Source organism: Delphinapterus leucas, chromosome 2 (genome assembly GCF_059928025.1).
Source record: "Delphinapterus leucas isolate spDelLeu-1000000601 "Yukka" chromosome 2, BTC_Dleu_Yukka2, whole genome shotgun sequence".
In the NCBI taxonomy this organism is placed as follows: domain Eukaryota; kingdom Metazoa; phylum Chordata; class Mammalia; order Artiodactyla; family Monodontidae; genus Delphinapterus; species Delphinapterus leucas.
In genome coordinates, this window is record NC_143130.1 from 103,529,946 (window position 1) to 103,551,664 (window position 21,719).

The window sequence follows — 21,719 nt, forward strand, 5'->3', positions numbered from 1 at the left end:
TTTAAGGTAAAACATATTAGTGTGCTGTGTGTGTGTGTGTCTGTGTAGATATATTATGTGCATACCGTTTCTCTGATTACAAAGTAAAGAGCAAAAATAACTGTATTTTGGAATTTCAGGTCTCAATGTTTAGTGAGATATAGACGCTACAATTAAACCACTTCCCTTCATTTGTAGAATTTGTCTCCGACTCCACTTTGAATGACACTCTCATACATCTGTTCTGCAGGAGTAGTAGCAAGACCTGTTTGAAGTTTAAATCCATGACACCCTTTGTAGAACAGTGGCAACCTGATCAAAACACTGATCAAGCAGAAATGCTTTTGTGTTCTGATCAACAGGGCCCAATTCAGTCTCTCTCTAAGGAGAACGCGCGCACACACACACACACCCTCCCTATATTCAGGGCTGAGGTTTTCCTTCTACCCCCAACTAATAAAATCAGGAGGCTGCAATGAGGCGAGCGGCACGCAGTTTGATGTCCTCAGCAGGATACGGGGAGTCAGAAGTGGCGCTGTAAATCCAGAGCGGGGCTTCAACACCGTGTTAAGTGTGGCCCGACTCTCAGAGATTTCCCTTTGATGCAAGTTCAGTATATTAATGGGAAAAGCATTCACTTTTATTTGTCTGTACTGTCTGCGACAGCAAGGCTGCCTCATTTAGCCTGGGCCAACATGAAAATACACAGAAAAGCAATCTGCTGCTAATTGGCACAGCTCCCCTTTCATTTACTAGCTAGTAATTGGAAGGGGTTAAGAAAGTGTAACTTATCAGATCACGTGAGTGTATTTGCTTGTGCGAACAGCAAGCCTCCCCCGAAGTTCCCTATGAACTCTGAGGCAGTAATCCTTCCTCGACATCCACTTGATCTGAAAGGCGATACTGACACGGGTGAGGTGCACACACTTTGTTAGGTTTGAGAGGGAGGTTTCCTAAGACCCCCGAATGGGGTGTTAATCAATCTATGAGAGCCTTACCTTTCTTTAGATATGTTTTTACTCTCCCGTTTCCAGATTGTCTTGAAGTCACTGCAGAACTCATACCACACCATAAACACGTAGTTGGGCGTGATCTCCTTCTCACCAGACTTTGGCTTCATCCCAAAATATCCTACTGTTGTTTCAAAACTGCAAATGTAGAGAAAAAAACAGTGAGGTAGAGGGTGAGAGGCTGTCAACGCTAATACCCATTAGGGGAGGAGAGGGGACACCGGGAGAGTTTCTCCCACACGCTTCGCTTCTCTTTAGCACAGAAGCCCAGGCTTGAGTCACTGCGGCTTATCCTAAGCCTCAGTAAGACCTACGTGTTCAAGCCAATTATCTAAGAGATTTACCATGACTGGGGATACTCCTGGGCACATCTCATCTGTATAAAACCAGCATGTATAAGTCCACGGTGTATGCAGGTAAAACTCTTCGGGTTTGTTCTTCATCTCAAATCCATGTCATTTACCTGCTCTTTGTGTTATGTTGAATGATTACATGGAACACTAATGACATGTTGGTTCTGTATCACCAGCAGTGGACAGTTAGAGAGCCCACGGGGGATCATCAATCTGTTGAGTGCTTCACAGAAAATCAAGAGACTGTTCTATCCTTATTCTGGCATCTGCTGGCTTTATAATCTTGGGTCAATCATTCAACACTGGGCTCTCAGTTTTTTCAAGGGTAAAATAAGAGACGCAGACCAAATGATATTTAAGAAAGCTACATTTTAAAGCTTGATGTGATACAGGAATACAAACCATCAATGTACAAAAATACATATAATTGAGGATATAGCAAGGATTGGAGGAAAAACCATTTTTGATCTTAAAAAATGATCTTTAACCCAGTCAGAAAAGAACCCAGGTTTTACAAGGGTGATTCCCAGATATCACTAAGAACCTCCTGACCTACCCCTTGGAGGTTCATTCCCAGATGACTACCCAGGCCTCCCAAGCAGCCCTTCTTGGAGGCACTAGCTTTGCAGCAATTTATAGCTCTGCCCTCATTCCTTCTCCCCACCCACTCCAAGCCCCACAAGCTCATTTGCCATGAGCAGGAACACTTAAATAAATGGGCCCCTTTTCTAGGGTGTTGGAAACTAATCAAAGCAGGAATGGCTGGCCAGGTTTATTACTCAATGCTCTATCATCTGTTCAGACACAGCGTTTTGTTGTTTTTTTTTTTTTTTTTTGTGGCCATCCTGAATACTGAGTTTCTAATGGAACGCTGTTCAACGGCGATTGTAAAACCCTGAAGCCCCATTACTGTTATGGAGCATACTTTCAACTCAGTCTCAGTTATTGGGCACTATGTATCTCATAAGATTTTATCACATTTCACAGATGAACTGTTAATTGATTCCATGGCTATGATTAGGTGAGATCCAAGCTGGAGCTGCAGCTCTGAGTCCCATAAATTCTTTGTGCTTCTGTAAATAATAAATCTGTTTTTAATGCAAATTAAAACTACTGGTCAGGGAATTTTGGCTCCCAGTTATTAAAAGACTACAAGTGCATAGGTGGAGAAAGGCAATAATTGCAGTAATTTCTTGAGGGACTTCTCTTATAATTCCAAACACATATATTTTGGAGCAAAACCAGAAAGGAGCAATGTCCACTTTTGCCCAGGCGTGACTCCTAATTCTGTGGCAGTCAAAACGCTGAATATACTTTTTATTTCATTCAAAATGAAAATTACATTGATTGTAGCATGGAAATTCGTAAGCAGAGAGTTCTGTAACCTGAAGGAACAGGCCATGAATTTCTTACGGAGTCACGGGCCTTTAGAACTGGAAGGGACGGACCTGTCAGTCTGTCCAATGTTCCCATCTTACAGCTGAGAAAACAGAGACCCAGAAAGATGGAATGACCTTATTCATCAGCAGAGTTGGGTCCCCTGATTCTCCGTGAAATGCTTTTTCTGCTCTACCCGCCCCCTGTTGTTCATACTCACTGACCCAGGCATTTAAGAAATAAAATAGTCATGTTTTGGTCTGTTTCCACGTTAGACACCGTTGCCACCTAAGTCATACGTAATGTGTGTGACCCCCAGCAAAGCACATCATTATTCTTGTCTCTTCATTATGTTTACCTTCAACACAGAAACATATTTACTTGTGCAATGAATAGAGAAGAGAAAGTCTTCACTTTTAGTTTTCAGAGGAGCAAATTATCTTCCTATTTTCCAGGATGACATAGTGAAGAGCACAGAAACTCCGCTCACTGTGCTTCAACGCCAGCAGTTCCAGCGTTATTTGGAGTGTAGACTGTGAGACCAAGATGTTGCAAGGATGGTACGGTTTCAGAGAATGACAGAATTGTTTGGTGGGTTATCACAGAGCTTGAGAAAAGCATGTCATCATCCTGTGGGCCACACTTCTCCCAGCTCTGAATTGAACGATGTACCCTCACCACCTCCCCCCCGGGGAATCTGGGAGGCCCTGCCTGCTAACCCTCAAAGAGTATGAAACCTAAAGGAAATAGTGAATTTCAGCATTTTGCCCCCCCTATGTGTTTAAGTGGACCTCTTCAGGAGAACCAAAGCAAACAGAGTTGCAGAGGATGGCCTGGCTTTGGCACTCTGCAACTTTAACAAAGTCACTCGGAGGATGTGTGTCTTATTGGATTTCCCTTTGTTCCAGGAAAAGCCAAAAGCTAGAATATGAACCTACAACTATCTGATAAGGTCTAGACTACGTTCCTCCCCACCCACCCAGTCCCGCTCCAAACACAACCCTCTTCCTTTCAAATTTAATTTTGATTCACAGAAGACTGATTATTGAAAACCGTCTGAAATTCGGGCACGAAAACGGCTGTTATTTGACAACAATATTAGAATTTTCTCCAAGAGACAAAGGGGCAATCGTGCTGTTTGAAATTTCTGTTTCTCAGCAGATAACTAAAATAGCTTTCAACATTGAAAAGATTTATTTCTCATCATATGTTGTGTTCTATAAAACTTTTCTGCTTCACTCTCAACTGTTCCCTGACTCCTTTTCTCTCTGCTGTAATTCCTTGTCTGATTTCTATCTTTTCGATTCAGCTAAACATTTTGAGAGTTCAGCCAATGATTATATCAAAGAGCCCACGGCAAAGGGAACGGTTTTCCTTTTGCAGTGTTGAGATGCCAGGGCGGAACATATCCGCTTATTGCCCCTCATGCATGCCTTTAGAAACTGCTGAGGAAAAGCAAATATTCCTTAGCCTCAGAGTAAATTGTTTCTCTTGAGAATACAACATAAGAATTTCCTAAATCTCACTCGAATGTTGCAACACTGACCACCAACCTCCTTCAAGACTGTAACCAAACAACTGTGGTTTCTACGTTAAAGATGGGATCTAACATATTTCATGTATGACATGAAAGCTAGACTACCTTCACCACAAAGTCACGGAAAACGCTGACAACCGAAATTTATGACCCCCCTCAGCATAGCTAATGCACAGCACCAACTTCGGCCCCTCTCACACGGGCCCCCTTTTCCTGAAGCAAGAATCCTGAAGAAGAATTAGAAATTTGACAGCCACCTTAGAAAGTGAAATTCTGCTTGGCCTGATACCCATGTGTTGATGGTCCTTTTTATGCCTATGGGATACGTCTATAACACAGACACACCAGCTTGACACACCGACGAAGGGAAGCTTACTACAGGGATAATGTAAGCTCTATAGGGGATAAGGCCAATAAAGGGGCACAACCTAAAAATCTATAAACAGAATCATGTGATTGTCTTGGTTGTCAAAGATTATCATGCAGAGATGATAATCATGACCAAGAACATGTCTGCCCTTAGAAAGATGCAAGATTTGCCCTCGCCTTGCTTCCTTCTGCATATTTATTCTACTGGCACTTACAGCGGGAAGCAGGGCAAGATGTCAGTGCCTGTCAAGGCAAAACAGAGCACTGACTATAGGCTTTCAGTACTCTTGGAAATTGTGGTGAGACGGGAGGAAAAACGTTCATTTCTAGAACTTGTTCACCTGCATTGAATGAACTCCCCTCCTCACACATTTGTAAAGCTCATTTTCCCTTATCTACTGTTTCCTGTCCTTATCTCTTATTTAATTTTCTTGTACTTGTAGAACTGGTCCCAGCAAAATTTATCTCAGTTCTCAGCCCTGAATATGAGAAAGCCTCCGTGTATTCCCCCCTCACCTTTCTAAGAGGGAGGGAGAGCCAAGCTGACTAACCTGGCCAACTGAAAAGAAGAAAGACCCCCATGAGGGATCACAGCCAATGATTACTGGGCTCTTACCAGGTGAGGTGGATGGTTCCGCTTGGGTGTCTATGAAGAGAGGGAAGAACATAGAAGAGGCCTGAGGTAGGTGGGAGGGTGAATAGAAGACCTCTGGGGTCTCTTCCCCTTTTCTGTGCACATAGAGAGGGAAGTCCCTTCTCCCCATTTGTCCCTGGTTTACAATATCCTCCATAATGGTTTAATCTAGTTGTAACACTAAGAAGGATCCCACTGTTCCCAGCGCCCGTGAAGTGTTTAGGAGCAGAGCCGTGGAGGAGAGGCAAACAGATGGAAATGGTGTCCTTGACTCCTGAGGCAGGTGAGTCACTTCCGGATGATTCCCTGCTTCTTGAGGAAAACTATTGCCAAGTCCTATTCCTGGAGCTTTCACTCTAGCTCTCCCTAGACTCTTATTGCTGCTGGATGCGGAGTCTTAGCAGATGGGGTCAAAAGAATGGCTAGTCATTCATTTTGCTAAGTGAGATGAGCCAATCATAAAAGGGAAACATTCTGTATGATTCTGCTTACATGAGGTACCTTAGAGCAGTCAGAGTCACAGAGACAGAAAGTAGAATGGTGGTTGCCAGGGGCTGAAGGAAGGAGAGAACGGGGGAGTTATGGTTTAATGAGTACGGAGTTTGCCTTCAGAGAAGATGAAAAAGTGCTGGAGATGGTTGGTGTTGATGGTTCTTGATAATAACAAAAGAATGGCTAGGCAAAGAAAGACTTGGGGCCAGTTCAGAGCTGCTTACCTTTTCTGTGCATTCTCCAAGTGACTTTCTTCCACTGTATGCTCTTTTTTGGCTGTGAAAGAAATAATTATGGTTAAAATAGTATTTTCTTCCAGCATATCCTTTGTGTAATCTTCTAACTTTGATTATACCCATTCATTATCAAAATAAATCCGAATTCAGGGGTTGGAAGGCCCTACCACGTGTCCTGGCAATTGTACTCAATTCGCTACATCCACTACCACGGCTTTCTTGATAACAGCTATAGCTAATGGTGGCCATATAATTCATGGTTCTCTCTGGGATAGTTTTGAAAGGGGGGAATATTACTAATTACTCTGGGCCAAGGCTTAAATTGTAACATACCTGGCCAGACTGGATCACACGGTCAGCCTAGCTATAGCTGGTCTCTTTGGGAGCCTTGGCATGTGCTCAGCACTCCCCCTTTCCCCACAACAACCACTACCACAAAATAAACCCAGTACCACCTGCAGTAGTTCTGCTCAGATTCAAAGGAATTCACTGTAATCCTTGCATACTCTGTCTCTACACCCATGGTCTAGGGAAGCCTATGGTCTCTTTCCTGAGAATGTTTTTAAATGCACTGAAAAAATACTTAAAATTACTAAGGAAATCAACGATGCTGAGGTAGAATTCTGAATTTACAGATTAAGAACCCACACTCCGTAGGGACCACAGGGAAACTGGGAGGTTTCATTTGGGGGTGGTTCTTTTACATATTCTTCTCTCTGATCAGAAAATAAACATTGGGGTGCATGTGTCTTTTTGAATTATGGTTTTCTCTGGGTATATGCCTGGTAGTGGGATTGCTGGGTCGTATGGTAGTTCTATTTTTAGTTTTTTAAGGAACCTCCATACTGTTCTTCATAGTGGTTGTATCAATTTACCATTCCCACCAACAGTGCAAGAGGGTCCCCTTTATTTATTATTTGTAGATATTTTGATGATGGCCATTCTGATCAGTGTGAGGTGATACCTCATTGTAGTTTTGATTTCCATTTTTCTAATAATTAGTGATGTTGAGCCTCTTTTCATGTGTTTGTTGCCCACCTGTATGTCTTCTTTGGAGAAATGTCTATTTAGGTCCTCCACCCATTTTTTGATTGGGTTATTTGCTTTTTTTTTTTTTTTTTTTTTTTTTGCCGTACGCGGGCCTCTCAGTGCTGCGGCCTCTCCCGCTGCGGAGCACAGGCTCTGGACGCGCAGGCCCAGCGGCTATGGCTCATGGGCCCAGCCGCTCCACGGCACGTGGGATCCTCCCGGACCAGGGCACGAACCTGCGTCCCCTGCATCAGCAGGCGGACTCCCAACCACTGCCCCACCAGGGAAGCCCCTATTTGCTTTTTTGGTTGAGCTGCATGAGCAATTTCGTCAACAGAGGAATGGATAAAGAATATGTGGTACATATATATAATGAAATAGTACTCAGCCACTAAAAGGAACGAAATTGGGTCATTTGTAGAGACGTGGATGGACTGTCATGCAGAGTGAAGTAAGTCAGAGAGAGAAAGTAAGTCAGAAGTAAGTCAGAAAGAGAAAAACAAATATCGTATACTAATGCATATGTGTGGAATCTAAAAAAGTTGTATAGGTGATCTCATTTGCAAAGCAGAAATAGAGACACAGATGTAGAGATATGGATACCAAGGGGGAAGGTGGGGTGGAATGAATTGGGAGATGGGGATTGACATATGTACACTATTGATACTATGTATAAAATAGGTAACTAATGAGAACCTACTGTATAGCACAGGGAACTCTACTCAGTGTGCTATGGTGACCTATATGGGAAGGAAATCCAAAAAAGAGGGGATACATGTATATGTATAGCTGATTCACTTTGCTGTACAGTATAAACTAACACAACATTGTAAAGCAACTATACTTCAATTAAAAAAAAAGATAATACTGTCATATATGATAATACAACTCTTACACGAGACATCTTAAAAATGTCTAGAAAAATCATCAAGTCATAATCTCTATGAGCCTTAAGATTCCTTTCATTTAGATACCCCATGCTCTTGGGTTGGAAGAATTAATATCATTAAAATGGCCATACTACCCAAAGCAATCTACAGATTTAATGTGACCCCTATCAAACTACCCATGACATTTTTCACAGAATTACAATAAATAATCCTAAAATTTCTATGGAGTCATAAAAGACCTAAAATTGCCAAAGTAATCCTGAGGAAAAAGAAAAAAGCAAGAGGCATAACCCTCCCAGACTTCAGACAATACTACAAAACTACAGTAATCGAAACAGCATGGTATTGGCACAAAAACAGACATATAGATCAATGAAAAAGAATAGAGAGTCCAGAAATAAACCCACACACCTATGGTCAAATAGTCTTTGACAAAGGAGACAAGGATATACAATGGGAAAAAGTCTCTTCAGCAAGTGGTCCAGCAAGCTGGACAGCCACATGCAAATCAATGAACTTAGAACACACCCTCATACTATACACAAAAATAAACTCAAAATGGCTTAAAGACTTAAATATAAGACATGATACCATAAAACTCCTAGAAGAGAACATAGGCAAAACATTCCCTGACATAAATTGTACCAATGTTTTCTTAGGTCAGTCTCCCAAGGCAATAGAAATAAAAGCAAAAATGAACAAATGGAACCAAGTCAAACTTACAAGCTTTTGCAAAGTGAAGGAAACCATAAACAAAATGAAAAGACAACCTACAGAATGGGAGAAAATACTTGCAAAAGATGTGATCAACAAGGGCTTAATTTCCAAAATATACAAACAGCTCATACAACTCAACAACAAAAAAACAAGTAACCTAATCGAAAAATGGGCAGAAGACCTAAGACATTTCTCCAAAGAAGACATACAGCTGGCCAACAGGCACATAGAAGATAAAAACTACAATGAGATCAAAGATTAAAACTACCTCACACCAGTCAGAATGGCCATCACTAAAAAGTATACAAATAACAAATGCTAGAGAGGGTGTGGAGAAAAGGGAACCCTCCTACACTGTTGGTGGGAATGTAAGTTGGTGCAGCTATTATGAAAAACAGTATGGAGGTTCCTCAAAAAACTAAAAATAGAGTTGCCATATGATCCAGCAATCCCACTCCTGGCATATATCTGGACAAAACTATAATTCAAAAAGATACATGCAACCCCAATGTTCATTGCAGCACTATTCACAGTAGCCAGCACATGGAAACAACCTAAATATCCATCAACAGATGAATGGATAAAGAAGGTATGGTACATATATACAATGAAATATTTACTCAGCCATAAAAAGGAATGAAATGATGCCATTTGCAGCAACATGGATGGACCTAGAGATTATCATACTAAGTGAAGTAAGACGGAAAGAGAAAGACAAACACCATATGATATCACATGTGGAATCTAAAATATGACACAAATGAACTTATCTGTGAAACAGAAACAGACTCACCGACATAGAGAACAGACATGTGGTTGCCAAGGGGGAAGGGGTATGGAGGAGGCATGGAGGGGGAGTTTGGGATTAGCAGATGCAAACTAGTATATATATAATGGATAAATAACAAGGTCCTCCTATATAGCACAGGGAACTATATTCAATATCCTGTGATAAACGTAATGGAAAAGAATATTAAAAAATAAAAAAGAATGTAGGGGAAAAAGCCTGGACCTGTCTAAGACGCAAGAGACTATTGTTTCGGGGTGCGCGAGGAGATTCAGAGCACTGTCTAAACGCGCTCCAGAGATGAGCGCAAGCCACGGCTATCAGCGTGGACACCGGAGACGGGCATGAAATGCTAAGGCTGCTGCTGCAGCCACCCAGAAGCCTGTGTGCAAGCACAGGTCACTACCCACACCTCCCCTCCCGGGAGCCTGTGCAGCCCGCGACTGCCAGGGTCCCGGGATCCAGGGACAACTTCCCCGGGAGAACACACAGCGCGCCTCAGGCTGTTGCAACGTCGTGTTGGCCTCTGCCGCCACAGGCTCGCCCTGCATCCGCACCCCTCCCTCCCCCCGGCCTGAGTGAGCCAGAGTCCCCTAATCAGCTGCTCCTTTAACCCCGTCCTGTCCGAGCGAAGAACAGACGCCCTCCGGCGACCTACACGCAAAGGCGGGGCCAAATCCAAAGATGAACCCCAGGAGCTGTGCAAAAAAAGAGAAAGGGAAATCTCTCCCAGCAGCCTCAGGAGCAGCTTATTAAATCTCCACAATCACCTTGATGTACCCTGCATCTGTGGAATACCTGAATACACAATGAATCATCCCAAAATTGAGGCGGTGAATATTGGGAGCAACGATATATATATATTTTTTTCCTTTTTCTCTCATTGTGAGTATGTATGTGTATGTTTCTTTGTGTCATTTTGTCGGTATAGCTTTGCTTTTACCATTTGTCCTAGGGCTCTGTCTATCCAGTTTTTTTTTAGTATAGTTTTTATCACTTGTTATCATTGGTGGATTTGTTTTTTGGTTTGGTTGCTCTCCTCTTTCTTTTTTTTAATTACTTTAAAATTTTTTATTAGGTTTAATAATTATTTTTTATTTTAATAACTTTATTTTTCCTTCCTCCCTTCCTCCCTCCCTCCCTCCTTCCCTTCCTTCCTTTCTTTCTTTTTTCTCCCTTTTCCTCTGAGCCCTGTGGCTTACAGGGTCTTGGTGCTCCGGCCGGGTGTCAGACCTGTCCATCTGAGGTGTGAGAGCCGAGTTCAGGACATTGGTCCACCAGATATCTCCCGGCTCCACGTAATATCAAACAGTGAAAACTCTCCCAGAGATCTCCATCTCAATGCTAAGACCCAGCTCCACTCAACGACCAGCAAGCTACAGTGCTGGACACCCTATGCCAAACAACTAGCAAGACAGGAACACAACCCCACCCATTAGCAGAGAGGCTGCCTAAAATCATAATGAAGTCACAGACACCCCACCAGACACAGCCCTGCCCACCAGAAAGACAAGATCCAGACTCATCCACCAGAACACAGGTACTAGTCCCCTCCACCAGGAAGCCTACACAACCCACTGAACCAACCTTACCCACTGGGAGCAGACACCAAAAACAATGGGAATGACGAACCTGCAGCCTGCAAAAAGGAGACCCCAAACACAGTAAGTTAAGCAAAATGAGAGGACAGAGAACACAGGGCAGATCAAGAAGAAAGGTAAAAACCCACTGGACCAAACAAATGAAGAGGAAATAGGCAGTCTGCCTGAAAAAGAATTCACAGTAATGATAGTAAAGATGATCCAAAATCTTGGAAATAGAATGGAGAAAATACAAGAAACATTTAACAAGGGCCTAGAAGAATGAAAGAGCAAACAAACAATGCTGAACAACACAATAAATGAAATTAAAAATTCTCTAGAAGGAATCAATAGCAGAATAACTGAGGCAGAAGAATGGATAAGTGACCTGGAAGATAGAATAGTGGAAATAACTACTGCAGAGCAGAATAAAGAAAAAAGAATGAAAAGAATTGAGGACAGTCACAGAAACCTCTGGGACAACATTAAACACACCAACATTTGAATTATCAGGGTCCCAGAAGAAGAAGAGAAAAAGAAAGGGACTGAAAAAATATTTGAAGAGATTATAGTTGAAAACTTCCCTAATATGGGAAAGGAAATAGTTAATCAAGTCCAGGAAGCGCAGAGAGTCCCTCGCATACAGGATAAATCCAAGAAGAAACACGCCAAGACACATATTAATCAAATTATCAAAAATTAAATACAAAGAAACCATATTAAAAACAGCAAGGGAAAAACAACAAATAACATACATGGGAATCCCCATAAGGTTAACAGATGATCTTTCAGCAGAAACTCTGCAAGCCAGAAGGGAGTGGAAGGACGTTTTTAAAGTGATGAAAGGGGAAAACCTACAATCAAGATTACTCTACCCAGCAAGGATCTCATTCAGATTTGATGGAGAAATTAAAACCTTTACAGACAAGCAAAAGCTAAGAGAATTCAGCACCACCAAACCAGCTTTACAACAAATGCTAAAGGAACTCCTCTAGGCAGGAAACAAAAGAGAAGGAAAAGACCTATAATAACAAACCCCAAACAATTAAGAAAATGGTAATGGGAACATAGATATCGATAATTACCTTAAATGTAAATGGATTAAATGCTCCAACCAAAAGACATAGACTGGCTGAATGGATACAAAAACAAGACCCATATATATGCTGTCTACAAGAGACCCACTTCAGACCTAGGGACACATACAGACTGAAAGTGAGGGGATGGAAAAAGATATTCCATGCAAATGGAAATCAAAAGAAAGCTGGAGTAGCAGTTCTTCTATCAGATAAAACAGACTTCAGGGCTTCCCTGGTGGCGCAGTGGTTGAGAGTCCGCCTGCCGATGCAGGGGACACGGGTTCTTGCCCCAGTCCGAGAAGATCCCACATGCCGTGGAGCGGCTGGGCCCGTGAGCCATGGCCGCTGAGCCTGTGCATCCGGAGCCTGCGCTCCACAACGGGAGAGGCCACAACAGCGAGAGGCCCGCGTACCGCAAAAAAAAAAAAAAAAAAAAAAGACTTTAAAATAAAGACTATTACAAGAGACAAATAAGGACACTACATAATGATCAAGGGATCAGTCCAAGAAGAAGATATTACAATTGTAAATATTTATGCACCCAACATAGGAGCACCTCAATACATAAGGCAAACACTAACAGCCATAAACGAGGGAATCGACAGTAACACAATCATAGTAGGGGACTTTAACACCCCACTTTCACCAAAGGACAGACCATCCAAAATGAAAATAAATAAGGAAACACAAGCTTTAAATGATGCGTTAAACAAGATGGACTTAATTGATATTTACAGGACATTCCATCCAAAACCAACAGAATACACTTTCTTCTCAAGTGCTCATGGAACATTCTCCAGGATAAATCATATCTTGGGTCACAAATCAAGCCTTGGTAAATTTAAGAAAATTTGAAATTGTATCAAGAATTTTTTTTTGACCACAGTGCTATGAGACTAGATATCAATTACAGGAAAAAATCTGTAAAAAATACAAACACATGGAGGCTAAACAGTACATTACTAAATAACCAAGAGATCACTGAAGAAATCAAAGAGGAAATAAAAAAATACCTAGAGACAAATGACAATGAAAATACGACAACCCAAAACCTATGGGATACAGCAAAAGCAGTTCTAAGATGGAAGTTTATAGCAATACAATCCTACCTCAAGAAACAACTCAGGGCTTCCCTGGTGGCGCAGTGGTTGAGAGTCCGCCTGCCAATGCAGGGGACACGGGTTCGTGCCCCGGTCCAGGAAGATCCCACATGCCGCGGAGCGGCTGGGCCCATGAGCCATGGCTGCTGAGCCTGCGCGTCCGGAGCCTGTGCTCCACAACGGGAGAGGCCACAGCAGTGAGAGGCCCGTGTACCGAAAAAAAAAAAAACCTAAAGCAATTAGAGAAAGAAGAACAAAAACCCCCCAAACTTCATGGAAGGAAAGAAATCATAAAGATCAGATCAGAAATAAATGAAAAATCAATGAAGGAAATAATGGCAAAGATCAATAAAATTAAAAGTTGGTTCTTAGAGAAGATAAACAAAATTGATAAACCATTAGCCAGACTTATCAAGAAAAAAAGGGAGAAGACTCAAATCAACAGAATTAGAAATGAAAAAGGAGCAGTAACAACTGACACTGCAGAGATACAAAGGATCATGACAGGTTACTACAAGCAGCTATATGCCAATAAAATGGACAGCCTGGAAGAAATGGACAAATTCTTAGAAAAGCACAACCTTCTGAGACTGAACCAGGAAGAAGTAGAAAATATAAACAGACCAATCACAAGCACTGAAATTGAGACTGCGATTAAAAATCTTCCAACAAGCAAAAGCCCAGGACCAGATGGCTTCACAGGCAAATTCTATCAAACATTTAGAGAAGAGCTAACACCTATCCTTCTCAAACTCCTCCAAAATATAGCAGAGGGAGGAACACTCCCAAACTCATTCTACGAGGCCACCATCACCCTGATACCAGAACCAAACAAAGATGTCACAAAGAAAGAAAACTACAGGCCAATATCACTGATGAACATAGATGCAAAAATCCTCAACAAAATACTAGGAAACAGAATCCAACAGCACATTAAAAGGATCATACACCATGATCAAGTGGGGTTTATCCCAGGAATGCAATGATTCTTCAATATATGCAAATCAATCAATGTGATACACCATATTAACAAATTGAAGGGTAAAAACCACATGATCATCTCAACAGATGCAGGAAAAGCTTTCGACAAAATTCAACACCCATTTATGATAAAAAAAAAAAACCCTCCAGAAAGTAGGCATAGAAGGAACTTGCCTCAACATAATAAAGGTCATATATGACAAACACACAGCCAACATCATCCTCAATGGTGGAAAACTGAAACCATTTCCACTAAGATCAGGAACAAGACAAGGTTGCCCACTCTCACCACTATTATTCCACATAGTTTTGGAAGTTTTAGCCGTAGCAATCAGAGAAGAAAAAGAAATAAAAAGAATCAAAATCAGAAAAGAAGAAGTAAAACTGTCACTGTTTGCAGATGACATGATACTACTATACATAGATAACCCTAAAGATGCCACCAGAAAACTAGTAGAGTTAATAAATGAATTTGGTACAGTAGCAGGATCCAAAATTAGCAGAACATAGCAGAACATATAGCAGTAAACTATAAGACACTGATGAAAGAAATTAAAGATGATACAAACAGGTGGAGAGCTACACTGTGTTCTTGGATTGGAAGAATCAACACTGTGAAAATGACTATACTACCCAAAGCAATCTACAGATTCAGTGCAATCCCTATGAAACTACCAATGGCATTTTTCACAGAAGTAGAACAAAAAATTGCACAATTTGTATGGAAACACAAAAGACCTTGAATAGCCAAAACAATCTTGATAAAGAAAAACAGAGCTGGAGGAATCAGGCTCCCTGACTTCAGACTATACTACAAAGCTACTACAAAGTAATCAAGAAAGTATGGTAGCAGCATAAAAACAGAAATATAGATCAATGGAACAGGGTAGAAAGCCCAGAGATAAACCCACACACATATGGTCACCTTGTTTTTGATAAAGGAGGCAAGCATATACAATGAAGAAAAAGACAGCCTCTTCCAGAAGTGGTGCTGGGAAAACTGGACAGCTATATGTAAAAGAATGAAATTAGAACACTCCCTAACAACATACACAAAAATAAACTCAAAATGGATTAAAGACCTAAACGTAAGGCCAGACACTATAAAACTCTTAGAGGAAAACATAGGCAGAGCACTGTATGACATAAATCACAGGAAGATCCTTTTTGATCCACCTCCTAGAGAAATGGAAATAAAAACAAAAATAAACAAATGGGATCTAATGAAACCTAAAGGCTTTTGCACAGCAAAGGAAACCATAAACAAGATGAAAAGACAACCCTCAGAATGAGAGAAAATATTCGCAAATGAAGCAACTGACAAAGGATTAATCTCCAAAATTTACAAGCAGCTCATGCAGCTCAATATCAAAAAAACAAACAACCCAATCCAAAAATGGGCAGAAGACCTAAACAGACATTTCTCCAAAGAAGATATACAGATTGCCAACAAACACATGAAAGGATGCTCAACATCAAAATCACTAGAGAAATGCAAATCAAACGTACAATGAGGTATCACCTCACACCACTCAGAATGGCCATCGTAAAATATCTACGAACAATGAATGCTGGAGAAGGTGTGGAGAAAAGGGAACCCTGTTGGGAAGGTAAACTGATACAGCCACTCTGGAGAACAGTATGGAGGTTCCTTAAAAAAACTAAAAATAGAACTACCATACAACCCAGCTATCCCACTCTTTGGCATATACCCTGAGAAAACCATAATTCAAAAAGAGTCATGTACCACAATGTTCACTGCAGCTCTATTTACATTAGCCAGGACATGGAAGCAACCTAAGTGTCCATCGACAGACGAATGGATAAAGAAGATGTGGCACACATATACAACGGAATTGTACTCAGCCATAAAAAGAAACGAAATTGAGTTATTTGTAGTGAGGTGGATGGATCTAGAGTCTGTCATACAGAGTGAAATAAGTCAGAAAGAGAAAAACAGATACCGTATGCTAACACATATATATGGAATCTAAAAAAAAAAAGAAAAAACTCGTTATGAAGAACCTAGGGGCAGGACAGGAATAAAGACACAGTCGTAGAGAATGGACTTGAGGACACGGGGAAGGACAAGGGGAAGCTGGGACGAAGTGAGAGAGTGGCATGGACTTATATATACTACTAAATGTAAAACAGATAGCTAGTGGGAAGCAGCCGCATAGCACAGGGAGATCAGCTCGGTGCTTTGTGACCACCTAGAGCAGTGGGGTAGGGAGGGTGGGAGGGAGACGCAAGAGGGAAGAGATATGGGGATATATGTATATGTATAGCTGATTCACTTTGTTATAAAGCAGAAACTAACACGCCATTGTAAAGCAATTATACTCCAATAAAGATTTTTAAAAATGTATCCATATGTATAATTGAATCACTTTGCTGTAGAGGAGGAGAAAATAACACAACATTGTAAATCAACTACACTTCAATTAAAAAAAAGACTCCTTTCATTATGGCTACAATGATGCAAAATGAATGGGAAAAGAAAATCAATTGTATCTAGGGCCTATGTTGTGATACTTCATGAAAGGTATTAAAGGATTTTAAAATATCACTGTTTAATTAAGCCTAACTCTGCCATGTGCTACCTGTGTGACTAGGCAAGTCACTCATGATCAACTGTGTAGTTACGGCCTCAGCTGTCCTCTTAGCATATCCACAGAGACTACCATCATACAGCTGGTATAAAGATTAAATGAGACAATACATGTAAAGCCCTTAGCACCTAAGACACGCTCAATAAATGACGTGACAGGTATTACCGGCACCTCATCATCATTCACTTTATCACTGATGATAAAATGCAAATTCTGTCAAGTTACTCCCCTGCTCAGAACAGCTTGCCATCTCTCTTGACATAACCTCTGAAGTCTTCACAGTGGCCCCGAGGCCCTGCCAGTCTACCCCCTGGCTCCTCTGTGACATCTCCTCCTCCTTCCCATGTTCATTCCTTTCCAGTCTGGCTGGCCAGCTGGCTGATGGAGCGCACTGAGCACGTGCACTGGGGATCTTTGCACTTGCCTTTCCTCCTCCCTGGGGCCCCCTGCCCACAGTCTCTGCATGACTGGGCCCCTCACTCCATTAGGTCTCAGCTCAAACATCACCTTCTCTGATCCTGCTAAATTAAAGACCATCCCTTGCCATGTATCCTCCCCACCCTTTTCCCTATAGCCTCTGTCTACTTGACAGACTATGCAGTTACTCATTTGTTTATTATACGACATTGAATGGAAGCTTCAAGAGAGCAGCCACTTCACCTGGCCTGTTTTCTTTTGTGCCTTAAACACGGAAAAGTGTCCACATATTAAATAAATTATTTTAGCTAAAAATGTATATATTGGACAATGGTTGCTTAAACAGAGAGATACTAAGTTTCCTAAACGTAAAACTTTATATTCAGAATATGAACATAGGCTAAAGAAGAATGTCAGGCTAAAGTTCTACAGTATTATCTCTAAGTCCAGTAAATTTCAACAAAAATATTTTTTTATATTAAAATGATTTGGCTTGGATAACGACATCCTTCTCAGTAAAGTTATAGTCATTGCTATCTTTTGTGCTATGATTCCCCCCTATCCTCCTAGCAGGAATCTCTGTGAATTAGTCGGGTTCTTAGTCAATCAGATACAGAGAAGTGACTTACGTCTCTCATAGGCTACCAAGTTCCCCCAAATGTGAAACAAACTACTGGTTTGTTCTTATCCAGTGATTATTAATTATGCACATGGCCAAACAAGGGGGAAAATTCCTTTAAGGCATGAGTGATCTTCCTGGAGCACAGCTGTTGTTCTCCGTCACCAGGTGTTTCTACCTGGCTACTTCCACTTTGTGCTAAGCAGACTGTGGTCAACCCGTCATTGCATATAAATTTAGTGACGAGAAACACCCTCTCCAAACTGAATTAAGATGAGATTAAGATTGTGCAATAGCTCTATGAATATGGTTATTTGGGGAAAAAAACAGCATCCAAGTGTAAAAAGAGGTATCACTAAGAGGCAATGCATTCTGCAGAACCTCTGAGGGTTTTGGGGACAAGAGCCTTCAGGAAAAGGAGAAGAACCTAGAGATCTCAAGTCTTCCTAAGCCAAGGGCCTATGTACAGACAGAAAAGGCAGTCACCTCCCTGGTGTGACCTTGAATCTCTACCAGCCTAAAATATTTCTCCTGCCACAATGTGTGAAATTTCCAACCATGTCATTATACATTTTAAGTCCTCAAAACGTTCTGAGCAAAACAAAAAAGACATTACCTAGAAGGAAAATGTTTAAAGACTGGAGTCACAAACTCAAGTTCCAACATCACCAACAAATAAGGTAATTGTAGGCCAAGTGTAAGAATCTTAACAGTCCAAAATTCTATCTCTAACTCTTCAATACTGGAACTGATACAATCCCAGTGCAGGGAAGCCACCAGGGAGTGGGAGAGAAATGGGAAGGCCATGCCCCATTTAAGGGAGGGAAGGCAATAGCCACTGCTACCCGATCTTCCACCTTTTTCAGAGAAGCTAGGTTTTTTTTGTTTTTTTAACATATATATATATATATATATATATAAATTATTTATTTGTTTATTTAGCTGCATCGAGTCTTAGCTGCAGCATGCGGGATCTTCATTGCAGCGTGCGGGATCTTTTCATTGTGGTGCATGGGCTTCTCTCTAGTTGTGGTGTGCGGGTTCAGTAGTTGCAGTGCGTGGGGTTGCCCCGCGGCATGCAGGATCTTAGTTCCCCAACCAGTGATTGAACCCATGTCCCCGGCATTGGAAGGTGGTGGATTCTTAACCACTACACCACCAGGGAAGTCCCACAGAAGCTAGGATATTTTAAACATATGTTCCCAAATTTAGAAAGATGTTTCAAACAGTCTGTAGGAGAAAGATCCCATTCCCACTGGCCGTATCTGGCTCTGAAAGCTCTAGTAGCTACAGACATCATGACATAGGTGGGTCTGTTCTTTCATTCCACGTGCCAGACCCTGTTCTAGGTGCGTGGGATCCCCAGTGAAGAAAGGAGACAAACGCCCCTGTAGAACGTTCATTCTAGGGAAAGACAGACAATTAAACCTGCGAGAATAAGATGCAGTATAAGTAATTTTCAACGAGGGGTCTTAGATGGAAACCGTCCTTACGCTACAAATATGACGAGTCGTGGCCCTGAATCCATGTGTGGAGTTTCCTTAGTTTTCTATGCAACAATCCCATGGATAGAGTATATACGTGCTTCTTTTTCAGTTTAGATTTGGTGCTAGGTGTGGGGTAGGGGGGTGGGTAGGCTTCTAGAAGAGTAAGTTTGGAGGTGTTGTCAGATACGGACACAGCACTAGGGGAGATGGAGAAATAACAGGCATCCCCGACCTTGCTTTTCTCTCCTTTCTTTCTCAAGAAGCTGTTTCATTGGCTGCAACAAATTATTTTTCAAATCAGGGGAATAAAAGAGCTGCTTAGAATGTTGACAGTCTCACAGTTTAAGGCAATAAGGAAAACAAACCAGAGCACTAAAATGAGATGTTTCGCGTAACATCAATTCTGCTTTCCCAAGTTCTTTATCGAGTCTAGGTGTACACTGTGATGGTGGTGATTTACTGGAGGGGCCAGAAGAGAGTGGAATGGTAAGTTTGCTTGGTGACCTACCTACAGCATACTATAATTTCCCTGTCACTGATAGAACTGTGTTGCTTTTCTTACATTTTAATTTTCTCTGTTAAAGAACAATATTTATTTCTCACAATTCTGTGTTGCAGGGAGAAAGCAACACAGCTTCTTTAGAAGGTGTTTTTTGTTTAAGAGATATTTATGTGGATTGTACTTAATGCAGCCTTTACTGAATAAAGGCCATTTGCTTTTGTGTAAATCTTTAATGCCTTGGCATTTTGTTTCCTGGTTCATTTGATGGCCATTGTCTCATTAGTTATCATAAAATTGCCCCACTATAACAATTCTGAAATTCATAAGTGCTGTGGCCTACCAAGTGAAGCAGAAATGGCCCTTTCTATTCAATGGTTGTGGCCCGAAAGAATGCAAATCAGAACTCAAGAGACTTAAAGGCTGAGTTTTAAGCCCAGCTCTGCCACTTAAATGTCATGGACAAGTTGCTAGTGTCCTGTGTTTCAGTTTCCTCCTCTGGAAAATAATGATAACACCTACCTCCCACATAGTTATGAGGGCTACATGAAAAGGGCACAGTGCTTGGGTGAATCAGAATCATTGCAGTCAGATCTTTGACGGTTCCTTGTCATGTAGAGGCTGCTGGGGATTCAAGCTTCCAGTGGGATGGCTGCTTTGGGCAAGTTAAATACAAGTATAGTAGAGTGGACAGAGCTTGCGTTTTGCGGCAGGTGGACCTGAGTTGAATTTCTGCTCTGCCACTTATTAACTGAAAGACTTTGGGGAAGTCACTTAACTGCACTGAGCCTTGCCCATAAAACTGGAATGATAAGATTTATCTTACCAGGTGGTCGTAACTATTGGACACAATGAACATGAGAGATGAACACAGTGACAAACATATGCCAGGCACCCACGGATGGCTGCTATTTATTACTGACTGGCTAGAAGCAAATGCTAGTAGCCACTGCTCCAGCTCTCTGACTTTGGGATGAATAATACAGAATTTCAAGCAAAATGCTCTTTTCTTGCTTAAGAATGTCAACAACCATTCTCAGTAGACGATAATTCTCCCTGTGATCATTTTCATGTCAGATCAGGTGTCCTCTGCTCAAAACCTCACTGTTTTCCCATTTTACTCACCTAGAGCTGATGTCCTTACCCTAAAGCTTTTTCACAGGAGGGTGTTCCCTATGTCTGACCTAAAGTTATTTTATTTGTTCTTTCAGCTCATTTTGTTTTATTTACTCCTCAGGAGAAAAAGAGAGAAACTGGTTGATAAGTCTGCACATACTGGGAGTTAAGGGGGGTAGGTGTGAGGGGAAAGGTACTTATGATTATTCTCACTTTTTTTTTTTTTTTTTTTTTGGCTGCGTTGGGTCTTCGTTGCTGTGAGTAGGCTTTCTCTAGTTGTGGCGAGCAGGGGCTACTCTTCGTTGTGGTGCGCGGGTTTCTCCTTGCGGTGGCTTCTCTTGTTGCGGAGCACAGGCTCTAGGCGCTCAGGCTTCAGTAGTTGTGGCACGTGGGCTCAGCAGTTGTGGCACACGGGCTCTAGAGCGCAGGCTCAGTAGTTGTGGCGCACAGCCTTAGTTGCTCCGAGGCATGTGGGATCTTCCCGGACCAGGGCTCGAACCCGTGTCCCCTGCGCTGGCAGGTGGATTCTTAACCACTGCGCCACCAGGGGAGTCCCCTCACCTAATTCTTTTCACACTTAATGATCATAGGTTATGCAATCTTTGATCTGATTAACTGAGTTACTTCTCCAATGCTAAAGGAAAGATAATGATAGTGGTCTATTTAACAAGGTAAGTTTTCTGAGAGCAAAGATTCCTTAAGTTCTAGGCTCCATATAGTGACCTGCAGCAGGTTCCCTGCTTGCACAATATATCCAGTTTCTGCATTGCTACCAGATTGCCAGTTTAAAAGGTAAACTGCATTATGCCACTGCTCTGC

General features: G+C 41.7%; 1 protein-coding gene across 1 annotated transcript in view; it reads right to left on the reverse strand.

Annotated features, from left to right (window-relative positions):
• FMN1 (formin 1) overlaps nt 1-21,719 on the reverse strand; it is a 307,167-nt gene that overhangs the window by 35,451 nt on the left and 249,997 nt on the right. Inside the window, exons 14-15 of the mRNA XM_022587546.3 lie at nt 5,976-6,027; nt 978-1,127 (exon numbers count right to left, since the gene is read on the reverse strand). Of these exons, the coding sequence (XP_022443254.2) occupies nt 978-1,127; nt 5,976-6,027 (202 nt within the window). The remainder of the gene's footprint in view (nt 1-977; nt 1,128-5,975; nt 6,028-21,719) is intronic.